Source organism: Ceratotherium simum, chromosome 34 (genome assembly GCF_057802395.1).
Source record: "Ceratotherium simum simum isolate JZ-2026a chromosome 34, ASM5780239v1, whole genome shotgun sequence".
Taxonomy (NCBI): domain Eukaryota; kingdom Metazoa; phylum Chordata; class Mammalia; order Perissodactyla; family Rhinocerotidae; genus Ceratotherium; species Ceratotherium simum.
This window is the reverse complement of record NC_141933.1, coordinates 31,783,772-31,805,169: the sequence shown is the minus strand read 5'-3', so window position 1 is coordinate 31,805,169 and position 21,398 is coordinate 31,783,772. Positions and strand designations below refer to the sequence as shown.

Below are 21,398 nucleotides of genomic sequence, written 5' to 3'. Positions count from 1 at the left end.
TGGTGCGCACCTGGCTCTGTGCTTAATCATAAAATGGCAGAGGTGCACACAAACTTGTTTATCAGACGCTAGAATCCTGTACCCTGGGGGCCTCCTTGAATTTGTGAAAAAAAAAAAAGAAAGTGGTTTTCAGGAGAGGAGTGCAGTTGGGCAGACTCGTGTTCTAAGTTGGTATCTGAAGGAGGGCTGTAAGTGTGGTGACAGAGCCACACACTGAGGATTACTGGGGAAGGGGAGAGTTAGTGACCGTCAGTTCATTAGAAGAAACATTGAGCACCTACAGGGTATCAGGCAGTGAGCAGGATAAGCCACAGAGCTTATTTTCCGATGGGTAGAAATGGGCAGCAGGAAGGTGGACAGAAGAGAAATGTTCAGATAGAGATGATAGCATAGTGAGCGGTCAGGCTTCTGGGGAGTGGCCTTTCCAGCTGAGCCCCAGGGCTCAGAGTGGACCAGTGTGTGAGGGTCCTGGAGAAGAGAGTGTTTCCAGGCAGAGGGCACAGCAGGCGTAAGGGCCGAGGTGGAAATGAACTCGGCTATTTGAAGGAAACCAAAGGCAGCCAGTGTGGCCGGAGAGTCCTTAAAAGGAAAGGGGAGCGTTCACGGTGGGGCAGTTAGGTCTGGTAAGGACTCTGCATTTTCCTCCCGTTCAGTTGGAGGGAGGGATCAGAGGAAGGGTGCTGTGGCTGCTGTGTAGACGGGATGGCAGTGGCCCAAGGGTAGAGGCAGGGAGACGAGGGCTGGGAGAGGCGGTGGTTTGGTCTGGGGTGGAAGTGGTGAAAGTGTAGAGAAGGGGTCAGACGTGAGGTGTTCTGGAAGTCGATCTGCCTGGAATTGAAGGATTAGGTGTGGAAGATGAGTGAACAGAAGGATCAAGGACAATTCTTAGATTTTCCGCTTGAGAGACTGGGTGTTGGCAGTGCTGTTTGCTGAGATAAGACCTGGTGGGGGAGGAAAAACCCAGAGGTTTGGAGGTAAAAGTGGGAATTTTTTTGGCATGATAAGTGTGAGATACCCCTGCCACCCAGTGGACATGTGGATAGGCAGCGACGCGGGAGTCTGGAGTGCAGGAGGAGGTTGGGGTTGGAGATGGAGGTGTGGGAGTCATCAGCATATTCCTCAGAGGATATACCCCTGGGGTCAAGGAGCTCTTTGTTTTCTTCACAGCTGTAACCCAGCACTTCATAGCATCTACTGTGTATAGTATGTGTGCAGTGAATGAATGACTATTTAAAGCTATTCAAAGTAGGGACTGAAGTCACAGAGAGGAGGGTGAGTCTTGGAGTCTGAGGCGTTTAGGGGAATGAGTTGGAAGAGGGCAAGGGAGACTGAGGAGTGGCCTTGATCTGTAGGAGGAAGTTGGGGGTGTGGTGTCAGAAGCCAAGACTAACAAGGGTTTCAAGAAGGGGAGTCAGTTGTTGTGAGAGAACAGGTAAGATGAGGACAAACAGTGACCAGTGGACTTGTCAGTGCCGGTGATCTGAATGAGAGTAGCTTCAGTGGAGTGGAGGGGGCCCCCTGACTGGAGAGAAGGAGGGAATAGACAGTTCGTACAGGAAGCAGAAAGCTGGAGGGAGACTGGAGTGAAGGCGGGTTTGTCAGATGGGAGATTCTAGAACATGTTTGTTAGCTGCGGGGTATGATCCTGTAGAGATCATGCAAGTAATAGTAGAGGTGAGGGGGCCGATCGCAGGAGTGCAGGCCTTGAGGAGGCGAGGGGCAGGACCCGGAGTGCAGGAGGAGGGGTGGCCGCCTCACCCCACACAGCAGGAGGGAAGGCACAGAGCGTGGGCACGGAAGGTGTCGGCAGCTGGTTGCGTTGGTGTTGGGAGGGTGGAGAGGTGCTCTTCTGATCGCTTCTGTTTTTCCAGAGAGGAGAGGTCATGAGCTGAGCGGGGGGAGTGTTGGAGGTGGGATTTTGGAGCGCACAAAGCCAACGTCCAGTTGTGGGTCGCGCCCATGTGCGAGTGTGCAGTGGGACTGGTGAAGACCGTCCGGTGCTCGGCTGCTGCCCTGAGGGCATGGAGCGGCTCCTCGGTGGACTGGTCCTCGTCGCTGGCTCTGACTGGGGCTGGGGTGTAATGTGGTGGTCAGCTGCAAGAAGAGCACAGGCCATCGAGCTCCGTGTGGACCACCATGTGTCCCTGTGTCTTGTGCTGTGCACTGCTTAGTTGTGACTTGGTGCTGGCATTTCGTTACATGGATGCTCTCCGGTTGAAATCTATTAGGTATTTTTATGGTGTGGGGCTTTGTGGTTGTTATGGAGTCAAAATTAAAAACCTGTGGTCACAGTTTTAGTGTCTACAGAGCCTGCACTTGCACACTGGTTGCCAGCATGGCCTCTAGGTTTCGACCGTGGAGGTTTTGCTCTAAGGCACCAACAACCTGTTGATTGGATCACCTGGAGCCTAACGTGTCCTGAGTCTGCGTTCAGAATCGGACCTGTCGCGAGCACGTGGCTCAGAGCAGAAGGGGGCCGGAGCAGAAGGCGTGCTCCGAAGACCTGAGCAGCTCTGCTCCTTGGTGTGGCACCTGCTAGGAACTGGCTGGACACCGTGGTCTTGGAAAGCTGTGGTGTAGATGCCCGCGTGGGCATCTCTTGCGGCGGGGGGACAGGAGAGGCCCGCGGAAGCACTGAGTCTCTCCTCTCTGTGTGCTCGCCCTTTAGCAGTGACGGATCATTCAGAAAGGGGTTCTTGGTGCCACTTAGGGATTTGTCTTTCCCAGAATGACCTGACTGGAGAGCACTCATGCATCATGCTGAAGACGCTGGCTGATGAGGATGAGGCTGACCAGGGAGCCTGGCTTGTGGCCTTCTGGAAAGGTGAATCTGAGTGGAAGGGGCAGCGAGGTGATGGCGGGGGTCCAGACCTCTGACTTGGCGTGCTTGTGCCCACAGATTTCCGCAGGCGCTTCCTGGCCCTTCTGTCCTACCAGTTCAGCACCTTCTCCCCTCCCCTGGCGCTGAACATCCTTCAGAACAGGAACGTCGGGAAGCCCGTGCCGCCGGGTGAGCTGGGCGCAACGCTGGGAGAGCTGGGAGTGGCTGGGTGGTGTGGCAGCCTGGGGTGGGCATGATGGTCCAGGAGGAGGGCTCGACTGGGTGTTGAGGGCCGTTTTAGGCCCGCGTCTCCCACCACTGCCTCCTTCTCAGCAGGCCCTGCTTTGCCTCAGGGGCACCGTCACACACGGTACCGTCCATCTTTCTAACAAGGCTCTGGGCTGTGGTCTGACTTCAGAGATGTCAGATAAGGTCACACATACAGTTAATTATGGAATCCAGTGTAAATCTCGTGAGTTGGGGGAGCGAGCTCCATCTCTGAGGCTCAGTTTCCTCGTTCATGAAGTTGTAATAAGAATATGCTGCCAGGGCCGGCCCCGTGGCTTGGTGGTTAAGTGAGCGCGCTCCGCTGCTGGCGACCCGGGTTCGGATCCCGGGCTTCCACCGACGCACCGCTTCTCCGGCCATGCTGAGGCCGCGTCCCACATACAGCAACTGGAAGGATGTGCAGCTATGACACACAACTATCGACTGGGGCTTTGGGGGGAAAATATAAATAAATAAAATCTTTAAAAAAAAAAAAAAAAAAAAAAAAAGAATATGCTGCCAACCTTCTGTGGCCAACACACAGAAGTGCTTTGGGCCTATAAATTGAATATTTAAAGTACAAAAAGTGTGTATGGGATCATTAGTATTACCAGCTTTGGGGGTTTTTTTTCTGTTGCTAATTATGTGTGTGTGTATACTTTTTTTTGCCAATTATATTTTGATGGAAAAGTCTGTTCGTCGAACTGGGCAGAGCATACAGTGTCTGTGACTTGGGTCCTGAGGAGAAGTGACACAATGGGGAGAGAGTGTTGTGTTCCTCCATCCCTGGGGCACGGGGAGCCTCTCCTTGGTCGGATGTGTTGGGTGGCACTCTGAGCAAGGGTCACATGCTGACCAGCCCCTCCCTGCACGGCCCAGCGCTGCCCCCTCAGCAGGAGGAGGGTTGGAGCATTGACCAGGTCCAGCGCTGCCCGGGCAGCATGTTCTCCCGGAGGGCCGGCCCTTGCAGGTGGCTCCTCTCCTGCTCTGCTTGGCCGAAGGCCCTGAGGAGGAGCAGCTGTTAGGGTGCCCTCGGGGACCGTGTGTGTGCTGTTTGGGAATCCCATCAGACCTTGTGACCCGCCTGGCTCTGTCACACGTGCAGCCCTACGCCGGGAGGAGCTGGAAGCGCTCTTCCTCCCCTACGACCTGAAGAGGCTGGAGATGTACTCACGGAACATGGTCGACTATCACCTCATCATGGACTTGATCCCGGCCATCTCCCGGATGTACTTCCTGAGCCAGCTGGGGGACCTGGCCCTGTCCGCCGCCCAGTCGGTAGGTTACCATCTGACCGATGAAGACACCTAGGCTCTGAACTCTAGTCGTGCCCAGCGCACAGTGTGTACATGGAGGAGCCGCAGTCTGCACCCACGTTCTTCCCACTCGCCGCGTGGCCTGCATTCCTCCCCCAGCCTGGTAGGGTCCAGCAGCACCCTGAATTTTAATGTAGCTGTGAAGCAGGCGTTTGTCCAGTAATAAGTTAGTTTGGGGATTTCAGGAATAGGGAGCATTTCTTAGTGGTTTCTGTAACAGGATGAAGAGAAGATTCCAAAATAGACAGTGCCAGTTGATATTTTGTCCCAGAGAGCTGTGGTCAAAGAGCAGCTCTGATTCGCAGTGCCACCTGAATGGAGAAGGCCCGTCCTGGTGGCCGCTCCAGCAGGTTTTCCGTCCTCCAGGCTCTTCTCTTGGGGATTGGCCTCCAGCATAAGTCTGTGGACCAGCTGGAAAAGGAGATCGAGCTGCCCTCAGGCCAGCTGATGGGACTTTTCAACCGGATCATCCGCAAAGTGGTGAAGGTAACGTTGGCCCAGGGCAGAGTTTTGGTCTGTTTTGAATAATGTAACAAACCCGCTCCTTGCCCCAAGATGAATAGACGTAACATCTGGCCACGTTTGCTGCCGATCTTCATACATACACACCCCCCGAAGAAACGGGGGCTTCGGCTGCATCTGTGACGACCCCGTTCTCTCCAGAGGCAGCACCGTTAGGAAGGTGGTATCTGCCCAGTCGGTGCTTTCACACTCGGCCGGGAGCGCTTGTGTAGAGCCTGAGCCCGGCCGTGTAGAGTGTGCGCCAGACGACTCGGTGACGAGTGACTGGGTCCCTGCTGCGGCTTCATCGTGTGCTTCCTGGCTGTTGTCTCCTCTAGCTGTTTAGTGAAGTGCAGGAAAAGGCCATTGAGGAGCAGATGGTGGCAGTGAAGGATGTGGTGATGGAGCCCACGATGAAGACCCTGAGTGACGACCTGGTATGCTCCTGCCGAAGGCCTTGTGAACGCCACACGTGCGCCTTTCCCCTTTAGGAAGAGCCCTGCACCGACCAGCTCAGTGGTGCTGGTCTGGTGTGGGTGGGAGCGCCTCGAGTTCCCGGGGCTTCCCTGAGTGTCGCTGCCCGTGTCCCCTGCCCTGGATGTGCACGAGCGCGCACGGTCCTAGCCGTGTGCCTCCCACCGAGTGTGTGTGCGTTTGTGCCAGCAGCCCGGCAGCTGCTGCTGCACATGTCGTTAGACTCTCACGAGGCACATTTATGTGCCTCCTGGCTGTAGGGAGAGCTGCCTCTGATGGGGGGGCAGGTGAACGGATGGGGAGACGTCTGCGTGTCGTGGTGAGATTCCGCCCTCTCACCTTCTTCCATGCGTTGTTCACTGCTTGACTCTGACCTGCTCTGTCTGTGGGGCCTTGACCGCAGGATGAAGCAGCAAAGGAGTTCCAGGAGAGACACAAGAAGGAAGTGGGGAAGTTGAAGGACATGGACCTCTCTCAGTAAGCCCCCCGCCGCTCATGGGAAGCGAAGGCTCAGCCTTGGTTTCTAGGGCCCTCCATCTGTCTGCAGGTTTCTTCTAACCCACATCCTGGCCCTGGAAGCTGTGTTTCGTGGGATCGTTCTTAGAAGCACTAATAGCCCAAAACCTCCTAATTCACTTTTTGCATAATTTTGGAGGATCTGGTTTCCCCAGATCAGTTCTGCCACTTTGACTTTCAAATCGAGCTCCTGAGGTGCCTAGGGTTCCATGTCATGCCTCAGGTCCCTCAGGGCAGGGGGATGCTGATCGATGAGCATCCACTTCTAATGACCACTTCTCTAAGTTTGGCTTTTGCATGTGAATTTGTTTGAAGAAAGGATTCTACTGCCAACAAATAAGCCAACAAAACCCCTTGCTCTGGAACCCTCTGTGTACCAGGAATCCTAGTCCCCTTTGAGCTTCTGCCATGCTGGTATTGCCTGCCCCGTGGATTGGTGTGAAGAACAACTCCAGAATTCTTGGTCTCTGACCTGTTGTCCTCTTTGACGGGTTGCTGGCTCTTTGGTGATGGTGGTTGACATGTGAGGTGGAGGTGGCCGGGAGGTCCCTGGGCTGGGTGTCGAGCTTTGCCCTCCGCTTTGCAGTATCAGAACCTGGACTCCCCAGGACTGCTAGATCCCACAGGGCTGGGGCAAGCTGGGGCAGGGAGAGGCACAGTGCTGGGCTCATGGGCACGTGTCTGGAGGGAGGAGTAAGCAGGGAGGTTGGGGCGACAGGAGGCTTCTCTGGTGGGCGAAGGCGGGCAGCTGCCTTCTGTGCAGAACCGTCATGTCGCTGACCTTCCTGGCAGGCTGGTGACCCTCGTTGCTGTGGTGAGGTTTTGGTCCCGTGGAGCTCAGCTCCGCATCTCGGCCCTACTGCGTGCCTGCTGTCCTTCTCGCTGCTCAGCGGACGCTGACACGGCTCGGCCTGCCTTGCGTGGTGGGCTGTGTCTGATGATGTGGTCACTGTCTTATTTCCTTTTGTGGTCCTCTTCTTTCGAGCAGGCTTTGACATTTCCCTTCTGTTTTTTAGATACATAATCCGTGGGGACGATGAAGAGTGGAATGAAGCTTTGAATAAAGCCGGACAGAACGCCTCGATCGTCAGCCTGAAGAGGTGAGGGCCTAACGTTCCTGACGGGAGAGGCAGTCCAGCCTCTGCTTCTCTAGTAACTCTAACTAGGAAATAGGAGGTTGGAGCAGAAGCTCTGGGAGAACAGTCCCGGATCTTTCCTCTGCGGGTCACTAGTGTTGTGGCCTGTCTCCTGCAGGTCAGGCAGGGCCACTGTCGAGGCCTGGGTCTCAACATTGCTCACATTCACAGACGTGCCCGGGAGACGGGCTGTGGAGCTGCAGGGACTGAGCAGTTCCTGTGGGCCTGAGTGCAGTGTCCGAATACTCTCGGACAGAGGAGAGGGCTGTGCTGTTACCAGCAGTGCTTTCAAGATGGAGTAAGCACGGCTCAGGGTGTCAGGTAACTTCCTAGGAAGCACAGCTGGTAAGAGGCAGAGCCGGAATCAGGAACGCTTAGTCCACTGCAAAGCCCACGGTTTTACTGGCTCTCCTCCCCGCCCTCTCAGCCAGCAGTTCTCCAAGTTCTGGGTCTTCGAGTTCCTTTATGTCAGAAGGATTGTTGAGGCCCCTGGGGGGCTTTTGTTTATGGGGGTAATATCTGTTCATATCTCCTGTGTTAGAAGTTAAACCCTGAGAAGTTAAAAAACTATTTACTCATTCAGAATTAATAATCATGGACTCGATTATGGTTTTCTGTTTTTAAAAATATCCTTTTTTCATGAAAATCTTCGTGGGACCCATCAATGCCAGGAATCAGGTGTTCTCTTTTGCAGTCTCCGTACAGCACTGCAGTGTCGTGAAGCTTCCAGCATCGATGCCAGCCTCATTTTCCAGATGCTCCCTGCTGCGGGGCCAAAGCCCTGTCTGTGTCCTCATGTCTGGTTTGCAGGACGTGGCAGGTGTGGCACAGGGCGCATGATGGCTGTTGCCTTGAGCATGGCGGCTTTGACTGGAACAAAAGGCCAGGGGACGTGCTGGCTGTGGAGCCGGCCTGGTTCCACGCCGTGAGCTCGGCCTCTCCTTGGGCTCTCGCTGCTGGCGAGGGGCCTTGCAAGTTAACAGCCCAGGTGCTGGAGGGCTCTGTGAAATGTGCAAGTTTCTACTTTTGGAGGCAAAAACACTGATATCTATCATTACATATTGATGAGGCCATTTTTCTTCTTTCTGAGAGGTCACTTCTTTCAGGTGATTGTAATGGTCTCTGGACTGAGCTGTTCACTCTCATGGGGCAGGGTTTGTTCCCAGGGCAGAAGGCCATCAGAGAGCATCTTCAGCCTCTGGGGAAGGAAGGTGGCCATTTGCTGAGTGATTCCTGTGCTGCTGATCTGCCAGTAAGGAAGCCTCTGGCCAGCTGAAATGTGTAACCCGAGTTAGCACTCCGGGTCTTCTCGTTTAGGAAGAGTGAAACAGCGACAGCACATCAGCCAGTTCTGTGAGGTTTTCCTTAGAGTCTCATGCTGTGTATTAGGGACTGTGCTCAGGGTCATTGGGACGATGTGCCTGATTTCCAGGTCATCTGCGTGGTGAGAGTTGGGGGAGGAAGTCTTCCGTGTGTCACCTTACATTTTTCTTGAGGCCTTGGGAGGGGAGACATGCAGTGCAGTAACGCATCACGTCACAGCATTCGTCAGCAATGGACGGCATCTACAACAGTGGTGCCATCAGATGAGGACCGTGTAGTGTAGGTGTGCAGTGGGCTGCCCCATCTAGGTTGTGTAAGTTCACTCTGATGTTCACACAGCGATGAAGTCGCCTAATGACGCATTTCTAGGACATGTCCCCATCGTTAGCGACGTGCAACTGTCCTCGGAAGAGAACTCAGGTTTCAGGTTTGCTCCTCCACAGACTGCGAGCCTGGTTGGGGCAGGAACTAGGCTGCTGTGGTGTACCCCTGGCCCCCACAAGGCCTGGCCCTAACAGGCATGCAGAGGGGGTGTCGTGTCTGACTGGAGTTCTTCCACAGGCTTCCGGTGGTGGAGGCCCTTCTTCAGACAGAGCAAAGCAGCTGAAAGCCAAGCTGTCTGAAAGGTGCTACAGGTCTGTGCATGTTTTTCTCTTTTCTTCTCCTGTTTTCTTTCTCCAGCGACAAGAAAAGGAAGTCGGAAGCCAAACAAGAACCCAAACAGAACAAAAAGTTGAAGAAAAACAGAGATATGAAGAACAGAAAAGATGGGAAACGGCAGCGGAAGAAATAGGGAAGAGAGACTTGGACGCCAGCGCTGACTCGGAGGAGCTGCCCTGACCTCCCGCACTGCCTCTGGCTGGACGGACGGGGCGGTGGCCTGGACTCGAGAAGCAGCAAGAGCCCCATCCAACCTGGAAGCCGGCGGGAACTCCATCTCTGGGCCGAGCTCGGCTTAGGGCAAAGTCCCTTCCCAGTGGTCTGCTCAGACTCAGTGGTCGGGCAGCCCCCTGGCACTGCCGGGGCTCTGTCTCTGCCCCCAGTCCAGGCCTGCCTTTCCCATAAGTTCACGTTTTGCTTTGGGCCCAGCTTTTGTGGCTCCTTCCCATCCATGTAGAAGCCACGCTAACTCTTGTCCCTTCCTCAGGCGTTAAGGAGACAGCTTCACAGCTTTCTGGCGGTGCTCAGGGGGCCACTGGCGGAGCCTCTTGTCATGGACTCGTCCAGACAACCTGAGGCCTGGAGCAGGAGGAGCTCTGGCCCAGGCGGGCGTCTATGGCCAGCCACTGTTGTGTGCACTGGATCTGCACTGCAGTGTGCCATTCCACTCCTGGCTCCAGCGGGCCTGCTGCCCAGTGTCCCAGAAAAGCCTGAGCTCCTAATTTAGGAAGGATGTGACATCAGAGTCCCCCAAACCTGCTATTTCATCATTTGGGAAAAAATGTTGGGCAAGACCCTTTTGCTAGCAGGGCTGAGGGAGGGATGGAGAATCCATGTTTAATAAAGACCGTCCCAGAAAGACCAGCTGCCTGGGGCACTCACTGGCTCCACACAGGTGGATGCCGTGCCTCACCCTGTTTTCCTGGTGGATCTTGGCTGCAGGTGGACTGGAGGGCGTTGGAATCAAGGCCGAGAGTGGGCAATGTGACCAGGGCTTAGCGACCCAGGAGCCCGTGGGAGAAGAGGCCTGCACTGCCGTGCTCGCTGTGGTCATTCCGAGGGGCTTTGCGTAGCTTCTGGAAGCTAGCTGGCTGTGCCTCTTGCTCCTGGGCTCTTGTCAGGTCACTTGGTCCCTTCCATCTGTTGGGGACAGAAATGATGTGGTGGCGTCACACTTGGAACGTTTGTGTGATGGTATCTACTTTCTGGTCTCAAGTCCGATACCGTGTGGTTGAAACCTCGACCCTCAGGTCTTCTGGTTTCCTTATTCGATTGTCCCTTATTCACGTCCCCCGGTGCAAGAGAAGCTCCAGGCGCAAGTCAGCTCAGTCAGCTCTTGTTCTGATCTGCCTCTCTGCCACAGCGTGAGGTTGATGGCAGTCCTTCACAGCTTTTTCTTATCTTTATCTGTAAAATTCATGTGGTGGGTTGGTTACTGATCTTCCTTGGTCTTTCATAGGCTTTACAAGGAGTGGTCTTTCTGAGTCCACGTAGAACCATTCCTCCGCCCTGATAGGTAACCGAATTCCTAGGAGTTGAAGGCATGGACGGGGATGGAGAGGGTGGCTTCTGGACCAAGGAGGATGGAACATGCCACCCTGGGCCTCATTCCCCCCGGGAGGAGGGATTCTCCCGCCAGTGCTGGGATGGCTGCGCCTGGTTCTTCTGTCTCCTGGAGCTGCAGCTTCCTGCCCGCAGATCCCCTGTGAAGTCTGCAGGAAAGTTTGCTGAGAGAGATGAGTATCATTTCTGATCCTTTTCTCAGGTGAATGCCTGAGCCTGCCTTTCAAAGAGAGTGTTCTCAGTAGAGCGGCCAAAAAGCAAAGTCAGAATCCCAGATGGTCAGAGCTGGGTGATACCTTAAACCATCCAGACACGTCATCCCACAGGCGTGGGGCCCAGACTGATGGCGCCCTCGCCCTGCATCTCTAGCCCCAAAGCCTGTCCCCAGCTCTGCTCTGGGGTGCAGGGACAGGCGCTTCGAAGCCGGCCTGCCTGGCTTTGACCCTGGCTCTGCCCTGACCCGCAGTGTGACCTTGGGCACAGCACTCACCTCTACCCGCCGCCCAGGTCCACGTCTGTAAGGTGCAGTGTGATGACAGCACCTACCTCACAGGGCCGTTGTAGGAGGGAGCGGAGGAGCACATGAAGAGCTGAGAACAGGGCCTGGCGTACGGGAGTGGAAGTGCTCACAAGTGTACCGAGGGGAGCTGTACGTTCCCCGAGGCGCTGAGACTCACTGAGTCAGGACTGGCTTTGTTCTAAAGCTGCCGCCTGAGCTAGAAGAATCCCACTTGAGCAGCAAGGAGCGTGCACTCTGCAGTCAGGCCTGTCCGGCTCTACGCCCTCTGGAGCCTCTCCCTGACTTCCCAGACGGTCCCCTGTGCACGTGGAAAGGAAGCAAACATTTCGCCTACTGGGTACAGACCTGGCACTTTTATCTGCAAAGTGTGTGTTCCTAAACAGGTCCCTGCACTTGGTGGCTGTGATCTTGGGTTCTCCTCCAAACCTGAAAAAGCACACATCCCCCAGACCTTACCATCTGGCCCCCAGACAGAGTGACATCTGTAAAGCTTGGCTGTCGCAGGAAATGGCACTTGTGAAATGAATTCAGATAGGCTGGCTACGAATGCTGTCACCAGGACGGGGAAGGGCTGGAGAAACCAAACAAAGGATTCCTAAGGGGTCTCCATCCGCGCCCCCTCCCTGAGCTGGGGGTGCTGATGCTGGCTGCTCCAGGGCTTCCACTGCTCATCTGGCCCCTACGGTCCCTGGGGACAGTGACCGGGAGACCCACACAAAGGGGGCTGAGGAGGCTGGGGGAGGGGAGGAAATGTGACAGTCACCTTGGAAAAATGTAGACTCATTATCTGAGGCCATCACACCAGCCGCCAGGCCACAGGCCAGGAGGAGAGGGCGGGGCCGGCAGCCCCTGGGCCTGAGTAGGCTGCCCAGACCGCGGACGAGGGAGAAGGGGATGCTGAGTCCACACAGCTGGTTCAAGTGGAAAGGCCTGTGTGTGGATTCTGCGGCGGGGTGGGGTGGCGAGAAGGAAGGCTGAGGCTGTCTCACGTGCTGCAGGTGGATCTGCTGTGGAGAGAGCTGTGACCCGGCATGGGCCGGACTCTGTAAGGGGCAGAGAGCGGAAAGGGAAAGGAGCAGTCGGGAGGCGGCACGCAGGGCACAGGCCGCTGTGGAGGAGAGGAGGGTGGTCTGTTGGCTGTGCCCGGGCTCCCTCACACCTGGGGGCAACAAGGCCCAGGCTCCAGCTGCACAAGCGTGGCTCACCCTGCATGCGGGACAGCGGGCGGGGGATGACCCCGCCTGGGGCCCAGCAACCCTGCTAAGGAGGCGTGCACGTTCCTCTCCCCGGCCGGCCTCTGGAGCAGTGGCCTGAGGGGGAGGCCGGCCACCGGGTAAGGTGACCAAACACCCCATTTCCATGCTAGTCCCTCCAGCCCTTTGGGGGAATGTCTGGCTCTAATTATTATTTAAGTGCTTGCTTAAGAGGGTGTTCCTGCCACCTGCAGGCTCAAAAGGGCCCCATCCCTCCTTCATGTTGCCTTCCCTTTAACCTTGGGCCCCCTAAAGAGAGAAAATAGCTGACCCCTGTCTGGAGCCAGCTTGTAACTAACTCGATCTTGCCTTTTAGGCTGGATGCTTGACCGAGGCCCGTCCTGCAGGGGTCAGGGACGTGTGGGGAGGGTGGACACAGACCCTGAAGGGTGGCCACTGGCAATGGCGAGTGCTGGGGAGGGACGACCCTCTCACCTGCCCTTCCAGGGGCCTCTGCCCAGGACGAAGGTGCTGAGGGGAGTGCCTCCTCCCTGCACCCCCAGAGGGCGCCATGGGTCCACACAGGGCCTCTCCCCACGCAGCCTGGGCCCCACCCAGCAAAGCCGGCAATGGGCCTTTCCTGGGACTGACCCCAGGAGGTCATCCTGTCCCCCAACTCCTGGGTCCTGGCCTGTCGGTCACTAGACCACAGCCACTCAGGTCTGTTCCCAGGGACCTTAGACATTTCTCTTGCTGCCTCAGGCAGAAAACATTTCAAAAAACCTTTATTTCTGCCCGGACTTTGCACCTAAAACAAACTACAGCCGGTCCTGGAAAACCCTGGGGCCGGAGTCACCAGCTCACGATCCTGCCCCCATTAGCAGGTGGCACAGCCAGGGCCCAGCAGGTCTGGAGGCTGCCAAGGGGCAGGTACCCCCACATCAGGCTAGGCCGGGTGGAGAAGGCCCTGCTCCCTCCTTGCTGGGCCACAGGTTCGGATGGTGTAAGGGTTTGCGGACAACTATTAAGGCAACCCCAACAACTCCCACAGCAGGGCTGTGGGGGAGCCCAGGCTTGGGGAAGATCAGAGGAGCCCCTGACAGCCGCCTCATTCCTGTCATCGGGCCGTCCTGCCATGCAAACACCTTCTCTGTCCAGCTCAGAGGCACATAAGTGCTTAACAAGTGGGAACTCGTTTACATTATCAGAAGAGGGAGGTACTTGCTTCTGTCACGTGGGTGGCAAGGGTCGGGTCCAGGCTCAGGTCCTGGGCAAGGGGTGGCCCCAGTGCAGCTTTCAGCAGGGCCTCCTTTCCCTCTGAGAGACCAGGGAACCTGCCCTGGGCTCTCCTCCGGGTCCTACATGGGCTCCTCCCCAGCTCTCAACTCTGAACAACCCTCTGCCAGGAGCGACAAGGCCAAGGTCATTGTTAACAGGTGTTTATTGTTAATAAAGCCATGGTACATTTACAGTAAGTGACAACATTAATGTACAGTTACAGTATCATACAATATTACAGCAATAAAATAACGCCTATTCCTTTGTACATCCAGCTCACGCAGCTAGTTGAAAATATTTTCCAGGATTGCAAGCCCCCGGGGCTTCTCAGGGTGACCCAATGACACCTCCTGAAGTGCCCGGGGCTTCTGGTGAATAAATAGTTTCTAAGGTGCCCAGACAGCTGAAGAAGGCCACACCCAGAGAAGCTGTCCAAATGCCCCCCCAGTGTCTGGTCCATAAATACAGGAAGTGTGCAGGCCTGACACCGTCTCCACCGCAGGACAGCTGGGGGCCTACAGTGGGGGCAGGTGGGGGAGAGGAGGAAGCAGAAGGTCCTCTTCCCCCAGACCCCGCTTCCACCAGTGCCCCGGCCTCGAGATGCCCCAGACCTGCAGTTCCCACGGAGACACGGGCCGCTCTCCAGTCCAAGCTAAAGGACTCTTCCACTCAGGGACTCGGCCGGGGGACTTTTAGGGATCTGCTTCCTGAGCCCACTGAGGCAGCCGAATCTAGGCCTGGGGCTTCAGAATCGACCCCTAAAAACAGCAGCAACAACAAAAGCTGAGGCCACCCGGCTCCTCCACTGTATCCCACGCACCCCCATGCCCCCCCTTGGCTCAGACTGGAAGCCCTGGAGGCATCAGTGGGGGAACCGCTTTCCACTGCTCACCGAGCAGCTGGCCGTCCCCAGAGAAGGGCCTCTCTGGGCCAAACACCAAAGACAATGGGACTCCAAGTGACCCCTGTGCAGGTGTCCCCAGCCCCCTGGAGGCCCACATCAAGGCTTTCAAGGCATGGCCTTGAGGAGTAAGTTCAGGGGTTTGGGCAGCGGTTCTGATATGATAGTAAGAAAAGATACCGGCTTTTGGATGCGATGGCCTGGGGCTCGGAGTATCCATTCTGTACATTCATAAGGGTGCCACAGCCCGAGAGCCCCAGGTGGGACAGTCTGGGCTGAGTGGTGAGAGCTTGGAGGGCATGGTCAGAAGCTATTTAGAGCAGAGGTGAATCGGGATCAGCTGCCGCCCTCCAGGAGGGGTGCAGGGGCACCTGAGGGTGAGTACACCGCCCTCCAGGTGCAAACGGTGTGGGGGGTGGAGGGATAGTCCACCTTTTGGCCACATCTGCCCTTTGCCCATCACTGGTCGAGCAAACGGTTAGCTCTGAGGAAGAGGGGTTGAGGGTGGGGCTGCCCAGTGACAGGTGGGCTCAGGGCACATCTGCCTGCCCAAGGACAGATGGACACCAGAGAGGATGTCTGGGGAAAGAGGGGGAAACTGAGTCTCGTGAGCCTGGCTCCAAGAGAACCTGCACCCAGCGCCCCCAGCAGGGCCTTGGCCCGGCCACAGGGCCTGGCTACGCACTGGTCCAGACAGCCTGGCCGCACTTGCTCCCAGCCTTTTCCGCCCCCGGATGCCTGGAGACAGAGCCTGGCCGGGAGGGCGGGATGTGCCGACCAGCCATCCCCCCTCACACCCGGGATGTGATGTAGACAGAGTGCACGCGCTCGGCCAGGGTGCTCTGCAGGTCCTGCAGCGGGTCCAGGCCCTGCACCTTGCTGCTGCGGCCGTAGATGAGCTGCCGGAAGGAGTCCTGCTCGAGCAGGGCCTTCATGTGCTTCAGGAAGAAACCCTCGCAGAACAGGGCCAGCTCAGGGGCGTTGTGGATCTGCAGGTGCAGGGAGAGGGGAAGACCCACGGCCTGAGCACACCCCACCTGAAACTGGCCCCCATATCACCCATGGGCCGAGGCCCGGGGGAGGCACGCCATCTCTGCCTCTTGAGGCGACCTCCCCCTCATCTGCATTTCTCCCCTAAGCATCTCCTTCAAGTTGGACCAATCTGGGTTCAATCCCAGCTGTGCCACCAGGAACGTCACTGAAGCCTTGTTCTCGGCCCCACTGTTTTCTCTGCCTACGTCGTGCTGGTGACGGCTTGTGGAGTGGCAGGCATCCCCATGGGATTGGAAGATCCCTTACGAAGGGCAGGGACGGGGACTGGGCACTGCTGACGTCCAGCGTCTGGCACAAGGCCCAGCACATGAGCGTGCTCGTGGTGGATGCTCAATAACTATTTTAACTCAACAAATACCGAGTGCCCGTCTGGACCCGGCCCTGGGCGCCAGGTTCAGAGGTGCAGGTCTCTGCGATGCTCTCTTACAGCTGACGCTCTAGCTCGGGGAGAGGGAGAAGCCAAGGAACGACACAAGCAGGGTCACCTCAGACGGCAGTCAGTGCTGAGGAACAGGAGTGCTGACCTGGGGGAGGCCTGGGGAATCAGCCCGTCTTGTGAGGAGCTAGGGAGGAGGTTTCCAGAAGGGGGATGGTGATCACAACAGACCAGGGGTAGGAACGAGTTGAGAGACAAGCTGTGTGGCCCGGTGCAGAGAGAGGGAGGCAGCGGAGGGGAGCTGGAGGCAGGATCCTACGGGCCTCAGAGCGTGATACGGGGTTGGATTTTGTTTAGTCTGCAAGCAGTGGAAAACCTTCAGAGGGTTTAAGTAGAGGACTGCATGGTCTCAACACTTTTCAAAGAGCCTTATGGATGGCGGGGCGAAAGCCATGGGGTGGGGAGCCAGGCCAATGCAACAGTCCACCAGAGGGGACAGTGGAGGTGGAGGGGAGTGGAGAGACGGCTAATGTGCTTCAGAGGTGGATGGCCTGGACGTGGGAGATTTACAAAAGATCAACTGTAACTCCTGTTTTGAGTCTGAGCAACTGAGCAGAAGACCGAGCCGTCTGCTGAGATGGGGATGAGTAAGGAGAACAGGTTGGGAAGCAAGTCAAGTAAGCCTGTGGAACTGACTTGACTCAGAGGCTCAGCCACGTGCCCAGGTCCCACGGCCTGGCGTGGTACAGCTGGAACACGAACTGGGGTCCAGCTGGCTGGAAGCTGCATGCTGCCCCACTGGACAGAGACGGCCCCAGCCTACAGAGGCGTTACTAACTCCCCCAGCTCACGACACTGCTCCTCAAAAGCTGCCAGGCCACGGCGCCATGAGGCAGCTGAGACCTGGGTGGAGCCGAGCGCACAGGGGACGGCGGTGGGGCCTCACCTTGGCGTACTTGTAGGTGTTCACGGCACACTCTACGCTGAGCGTCTGGGAGCACAGGATCTCGCAGTGCCTCTGCAGGGCGTCCAGCTGGAACAAGCTGGCAGCTGACAGCAGCTGGTGGGGAGGCAAAGGCGGACTTGGGTACGCAGGCCAGGCCCCAGCCAGGCATCACGGAATAGGAAGCTGCCCCTCCCCCAGGGCCCCACCTATGTCCGCAGGTCAAGTCTGATGGCCTTGATTTATTTCTGGCTTGGCCATCGAGCTATTTGCTGGGACACCTTGGGAGGCACAGGATGGGTGACAGACGCTAGCTGGGATTTCTGACCTTGGGAGGTCTTTATCTATAAGCTACACGCTTCGTCTACATGACTTTCTAGCCAGGCGCCTGGCCAGCGGCAGGTCCGTTCTCTAAGCAGTGACAGGTGAGTGGGAGCCCAGGTGACTTCTGCAACCCCTGGGCCTCCCAGCCCCACTGGAGAGCCTTTCTAACCCCTGCGCCAGGCCCAGGAGGCTGGCTTAGTGGGCGCACAATGCCCATTCTCTCAGAAGGGCCCTTCCTGTCACCCGCAGGGAACCAGGAGGTCCTCGTGCAGGCCACGTTCCCCCCATCTCTCCAAATGCTATTTCTGAGAGCGGGGTTGAGACCCAGCAGATGTCTCAGGCTGGAGAGACAGGCACGGAGTGAAAGGGGAGACGTAGCCGCTGGGCCTGGCACATGGGCCCCCTGCTCCCCTCCCCGTGCCAGGCAAGAGCCTCACCTCCAGGACGTCGGCCGTGGGGATGTCCAAGGACTCCGTGCCTCCGTAGTACAGATACTGCATCATCAGCTGCAGCGGGAAGAGGCCCCGGGTGAGTGCCAATGGACCCGCAACGCCAGAGTCCTCGCCGGCCCCCGACCTCTCCAGGCAGCTGCCCCCCAACCCCCATTCCTCTGCACGTTGATCCCACAACTCTCGCTCAAGCTCAGACTCAAAGGTTTGGGTTTTCTCCGGAAAGCAACCTCTAGAAGTTAACCCCAAGATTCTCTCTCCCGACTTCCCACGTGGATGGCAAGTTCCTTCCACGGTGGGGTTTCACGTCCATCCTCATGACAGCCCCAGAGCCCAGGAGGGGAGGTACTGTTCTCTGCCGGGAAACTGAGGCCCAATGAGGGAAGCTGACGTGGCCTGAATCACTGGGGTCTCCTGACTGCCACACCAGAGCACTTCACTGTCATTTCTCCTTTTACCCACAGTATGAAGATGGGGCAGGGAGGACGACCTGAGGTAACAACAGTCCAACTGGCTACCCTCAGGACCCACCCTGGACTCTCCGTCTGTGCTAGGGCTCCAGCGTGGAGGTGAGGGCCAGATCCCAGCTCCCGCCTGGATTTGGTCCCTTGGAAAGAAAGCACAGAGCCGCGGGACCTGGCCCTGTGGTCACCTTGCTCACTGGCCCAGACCTGTCAGGGCCTCTGGGGAGCAGAGGGCCCTGCGATATCAGATAAGGTGGCCCAGGAGGAGGGTCTACATTCAGTTCTGCTGAGGTCAAAGTTACAAACTTTGCTATCACGCTAGGGGAAGCTCCCAACTGGAAAAAGAACAACAATTCTCCCTGGTTGGCTGAAGGAGTGGCCCCAGCAAGGAGCTGGCAAGTGTGTAAGTCAACACGGCTCCAGGGCACAGCTGGGCTGTCAGGCCCGGCCCAGGCTGGAGGAGGCACCAGAGGGTCTGGGGGCCCAACCTGGGGGTGGGGGGGGAAGATGGTCCAGAGCCGGTCCGGGAGACACCAGGCCCTCCCCACAGAGGAGAGGGCTCCACAAGCCTTCTGCAGCCCCTGCTGGAGCACGTACGGAGATCTTAGCAACCACATGTGTGCCCCTCTGTCCCTCCAAGTGGTGTGCACCTGGGAGGGCCTGCACCTGGGCTCCTTTGCCGTCCTCGTGCTGGGCGCTGAGTGGGTGCTAGGCCCAGCACCAGGAGTACAGCCAAGGATGATCAGGGCCAAGGCCCCTGGCCCAGGGCCGGGAGTGGAGCAGTGGGCAGGCGATATCTCCCAGGACTCTGCTAAGAGATGGCCTCAGGACAGCCCCTGGGCAAGAGAGGGCCCAGGATGTGGGCCAGGAGACAGGCGGCACCCTGTAGCCCCCTCCTGGCCAGGACGGCGGCCCCCTGCAGCATTTCTGGAGCTGGTTTTGGCAAGGCCCAGACATCTGTGGCCTGTGGCTCTCCCTGAGGTCACTTGAATACACACGAGTCAACAGAAGTCAGACCAGAAGTGCTGCCTTGGAGCCCTGCTGAGTGAGCTGTGTGGCTGGCAGGCAGAAGTAGATTAATTTTGCACAGCCTGACAGCCCCCAGGCAGGGCGTGGGTCATCTGACCCCACAGCAGGCAGCCCGAGAGGCTGGGTGGCGCTCCCAGGGTGGGGGTGGGGGGGGAGACGGGGGCAGGGGGTAAGGTTTGCTTCCACCCTGAGTAGGCCACCAGGACACTGTCGGGAAGCCACAGACACTGCAGGGAGAGGAGGGGGACAAAAGCCATGTCAGAATGGCAGGGCTTTCCCCCAAAGGCCCGGGTTTCGTCAGCAGTGACCCTGGCAAGTGTCGAGACGTGCGCTAACGCACCAGCCACTGGCCGCGTGTGGCTTGTGCGCACTGGAAACGTGCTGGTCTGAGCCGAGGTGTGCTGTGAGTGTCAAGCACACACTGGATTTCAAATCTTAGTATGAAAAGAAGAATACAATGTATTTCATTAATTTTTTTATATTGACCACATGTTGAAATGATAATATTTTGGTTACAGTGGCTTAAACATGTTATTAAAATTAATTTCACCCGTTTCTTTTTACTTTTTCACGTGGCTACTAGAACAGTTTAAATTACGTGTGTAGCTCCATTGTCTTGCTATTGGACGACGTTGCTTGGGTCTCCTTGGGCCTGTTTCCTCCTCCAGAAAACAGAGGTCATAACTGCACCCCCTCCCAGTGCTGAGCACCAGCGAGACACCTGGGGGCTGCTCTGAAACCTTCGGGCCCTATTAGGGAGCCCTGGCCCTGGGCCAGCAGCCTCAGGCTGACCCCTCCAAGGCGCCCAGAAGGCCGCAGCCAACGTCAGAGGCTCCATCTGAAGTGACGCGCCCCCTGACGGCACGGGCAAGGCCAGGGCCAACAACTCCCAGGCCCACGTGTGCCGTGGAGGCTGGTCTCCTGTCCCCGTTCAGCCTCCAGCAGCCCTGAGCAGTCGTGGAGGGGCTGCCAGGCTATTCCGGCACGGGGACCCTGCCCTGGGGAGCAAACGCGGCCTTGCTGGGCAGCTCCACAGCCCTGGTCACCCACGGCCACATGTGCCCTCACCACCCCTCGTCCAGTCCCTGCTGTCCCTCGAGGACTGCCTCCTGTGTCTGACCGTGACCCCACCTCATGCTCCAGTCACCTGGACTCTGGGCTTCTAGGTCAAACAAGTTTCTAGAACTGCCCCTCGCCCACCCCCCCCACCCCCCCACCCCCCAGCCAGTGAGTCTGGGTCGAGGGATGGTAAGGAAGAAAGGGGAGACACCCCCACTCTGTTGCCCCTGCCAGACCCTGGGCCTCACTCCCACCGCACTCCCAGTCAGAGTCCCATCCACTCTCCCCTCATCCACCTCCCTCCATCCCACTGCCACCACCTGGTCACCATCATAATCACCTGGATTTCTCAACAGCCTCCTAACTGGTCCCCCAGCTACAGTCCTGCCCCCTCCAACCCCTTCCTGCCCCCACCCCCCAACCCTGAGTGAGCTTTGTAAAGGCAAACTTGACCCTTCCACACATCCTAGGTCTGCATCCCGCCTCTATCACTTCCCAGCTGTGTGACCCTGGGCAAGTCACTCAACTTCCCTGTGCCTCTGACTCCTCATCTACCAAGAGGGGATGATGATACACCTACACCTCCCAGACCTGTGCTGTGAAGCTTCACTGAGGACAAAGGCACAGACTTGGCACCACGCTGGCTCAGCGCCAGTGGCAACAACGCCCGTTTAGCAGCTTAGACTCGCTTCTCGTTCTTCTGAATTGCTGCCCGGACTGGACCAGAGGGCTTGCTTGAACACGCCATGGTCTCGGGCTTGGGGGCTGCTCTGCTGTTCCCTCTGCCTGGAGCTCCTGACGACTGGCGAGCCGCCCTGGTCTCGAGACCCCCAGGAAGCTTCCCACCTCTCCTGCACTTCCCGCGCCTCCCCCACCACACCTACCACTGTTTCACAGTCCTGTCCCCTGGAGCGCAGGGTCCCCGTCCTGTGTCCCGCTCTTTCCACAGTTCACATAAATGACTACACGCTAAATAATGAACAAAGCGAGCATGGGAGAGACTAAGCCGTTCTAGACGGTGACTCCTGCGCTTCTGCGAGCCTCTGTGACCTCTCCCATGGGGTCACAGACCTGTCCTGTGCAGGGCCAGGTCCTGGGCCCACAAGCCAGCTGCTTCTTGGCCTCAGTCTCAGCCCCTAAGGGTCACCCTGGAGCCCCCCATGCGGCCCGGAGCTCCACAGTCGCCACTTCCCAGGAGGAGCTCTCAGTGGGGCTTGGCTGAGCTCCCGGCC

At 57.5% G+C, this 21,398-nt stretch overlaps 2 protein-coding genes across 5 annotated transcripts in view; one reads left to right on the top strand and one right to left on the bottom strand.

Annotated features, from left to right (window-relative positions):
- Nucleotides 1-17,674, top strand: part of NAT10 (N-acetyltransferase 10) — a 43,933-nt gene extending 26,259 nt beyond the window's left edge. For all 4 annotated transcript variants that reach the window (XM_087423149.1, XM_004436846.3, XM_087423147.1 and 1 more), the window contains 8 exons: nt 2,728-2,824; nt 2,900-3,010; nt 4,194-4,366; nt 4,771-4,890; nt 5,244-5,342; nt 5,783-5,856; nt 6,912-6,995; nt 9,036-17,674. In XM_087423149.1, coding sequence (XP_087279275.1) covers nt 2,728-2,824; nt 2,900-3,010; nt 4,194-4,366; nt 4,771-4,890; nt 5,244-5,342; nt 5,783-5,856; nt 6,912-6,995; nt 9,036-9,147 — 870 coding nt within the window. In that variant the 3' untranslated portion in view covers nt 9,148-17,674. The remainder of the gene's footprint in view (nt 1-2,727; nt 2,825-2,899; nt 3,011-4,193; nt 4,367-4,770; nt 4,891-5,243; nt 5,343-5,782; nt 5,857-6,911; nt 6,996-9,035) is intronic.
- ABTB2 (ankyrin repeat and BTB domain containing 2) overlaps nt 15,253-21,398 on the bottom strand; it is a 167,220-nt gene continuing 161,074 nt past the window's right edge. The window contains exons 15-17 of the mRNA XM_004436847.3: nt 17,603-17,671; nt 16,845-16,958; nt 15,253-15,458 (exon numbers count right to left, since the gene is read on the bottom strand). Of these exons, the coding sequence (XP_004436904.1) occupies nt 15,261-15,458; nt 16,845-16,958; nt 17,603-17,671 (381 nt within the window). The 3' untranslated portion in view covers nt 15,253-15,260. The remainder of the gene's footprint in view (nt 15,459-16,844; nt 16,959-17,602; nt 17,672-21,398) is intronic.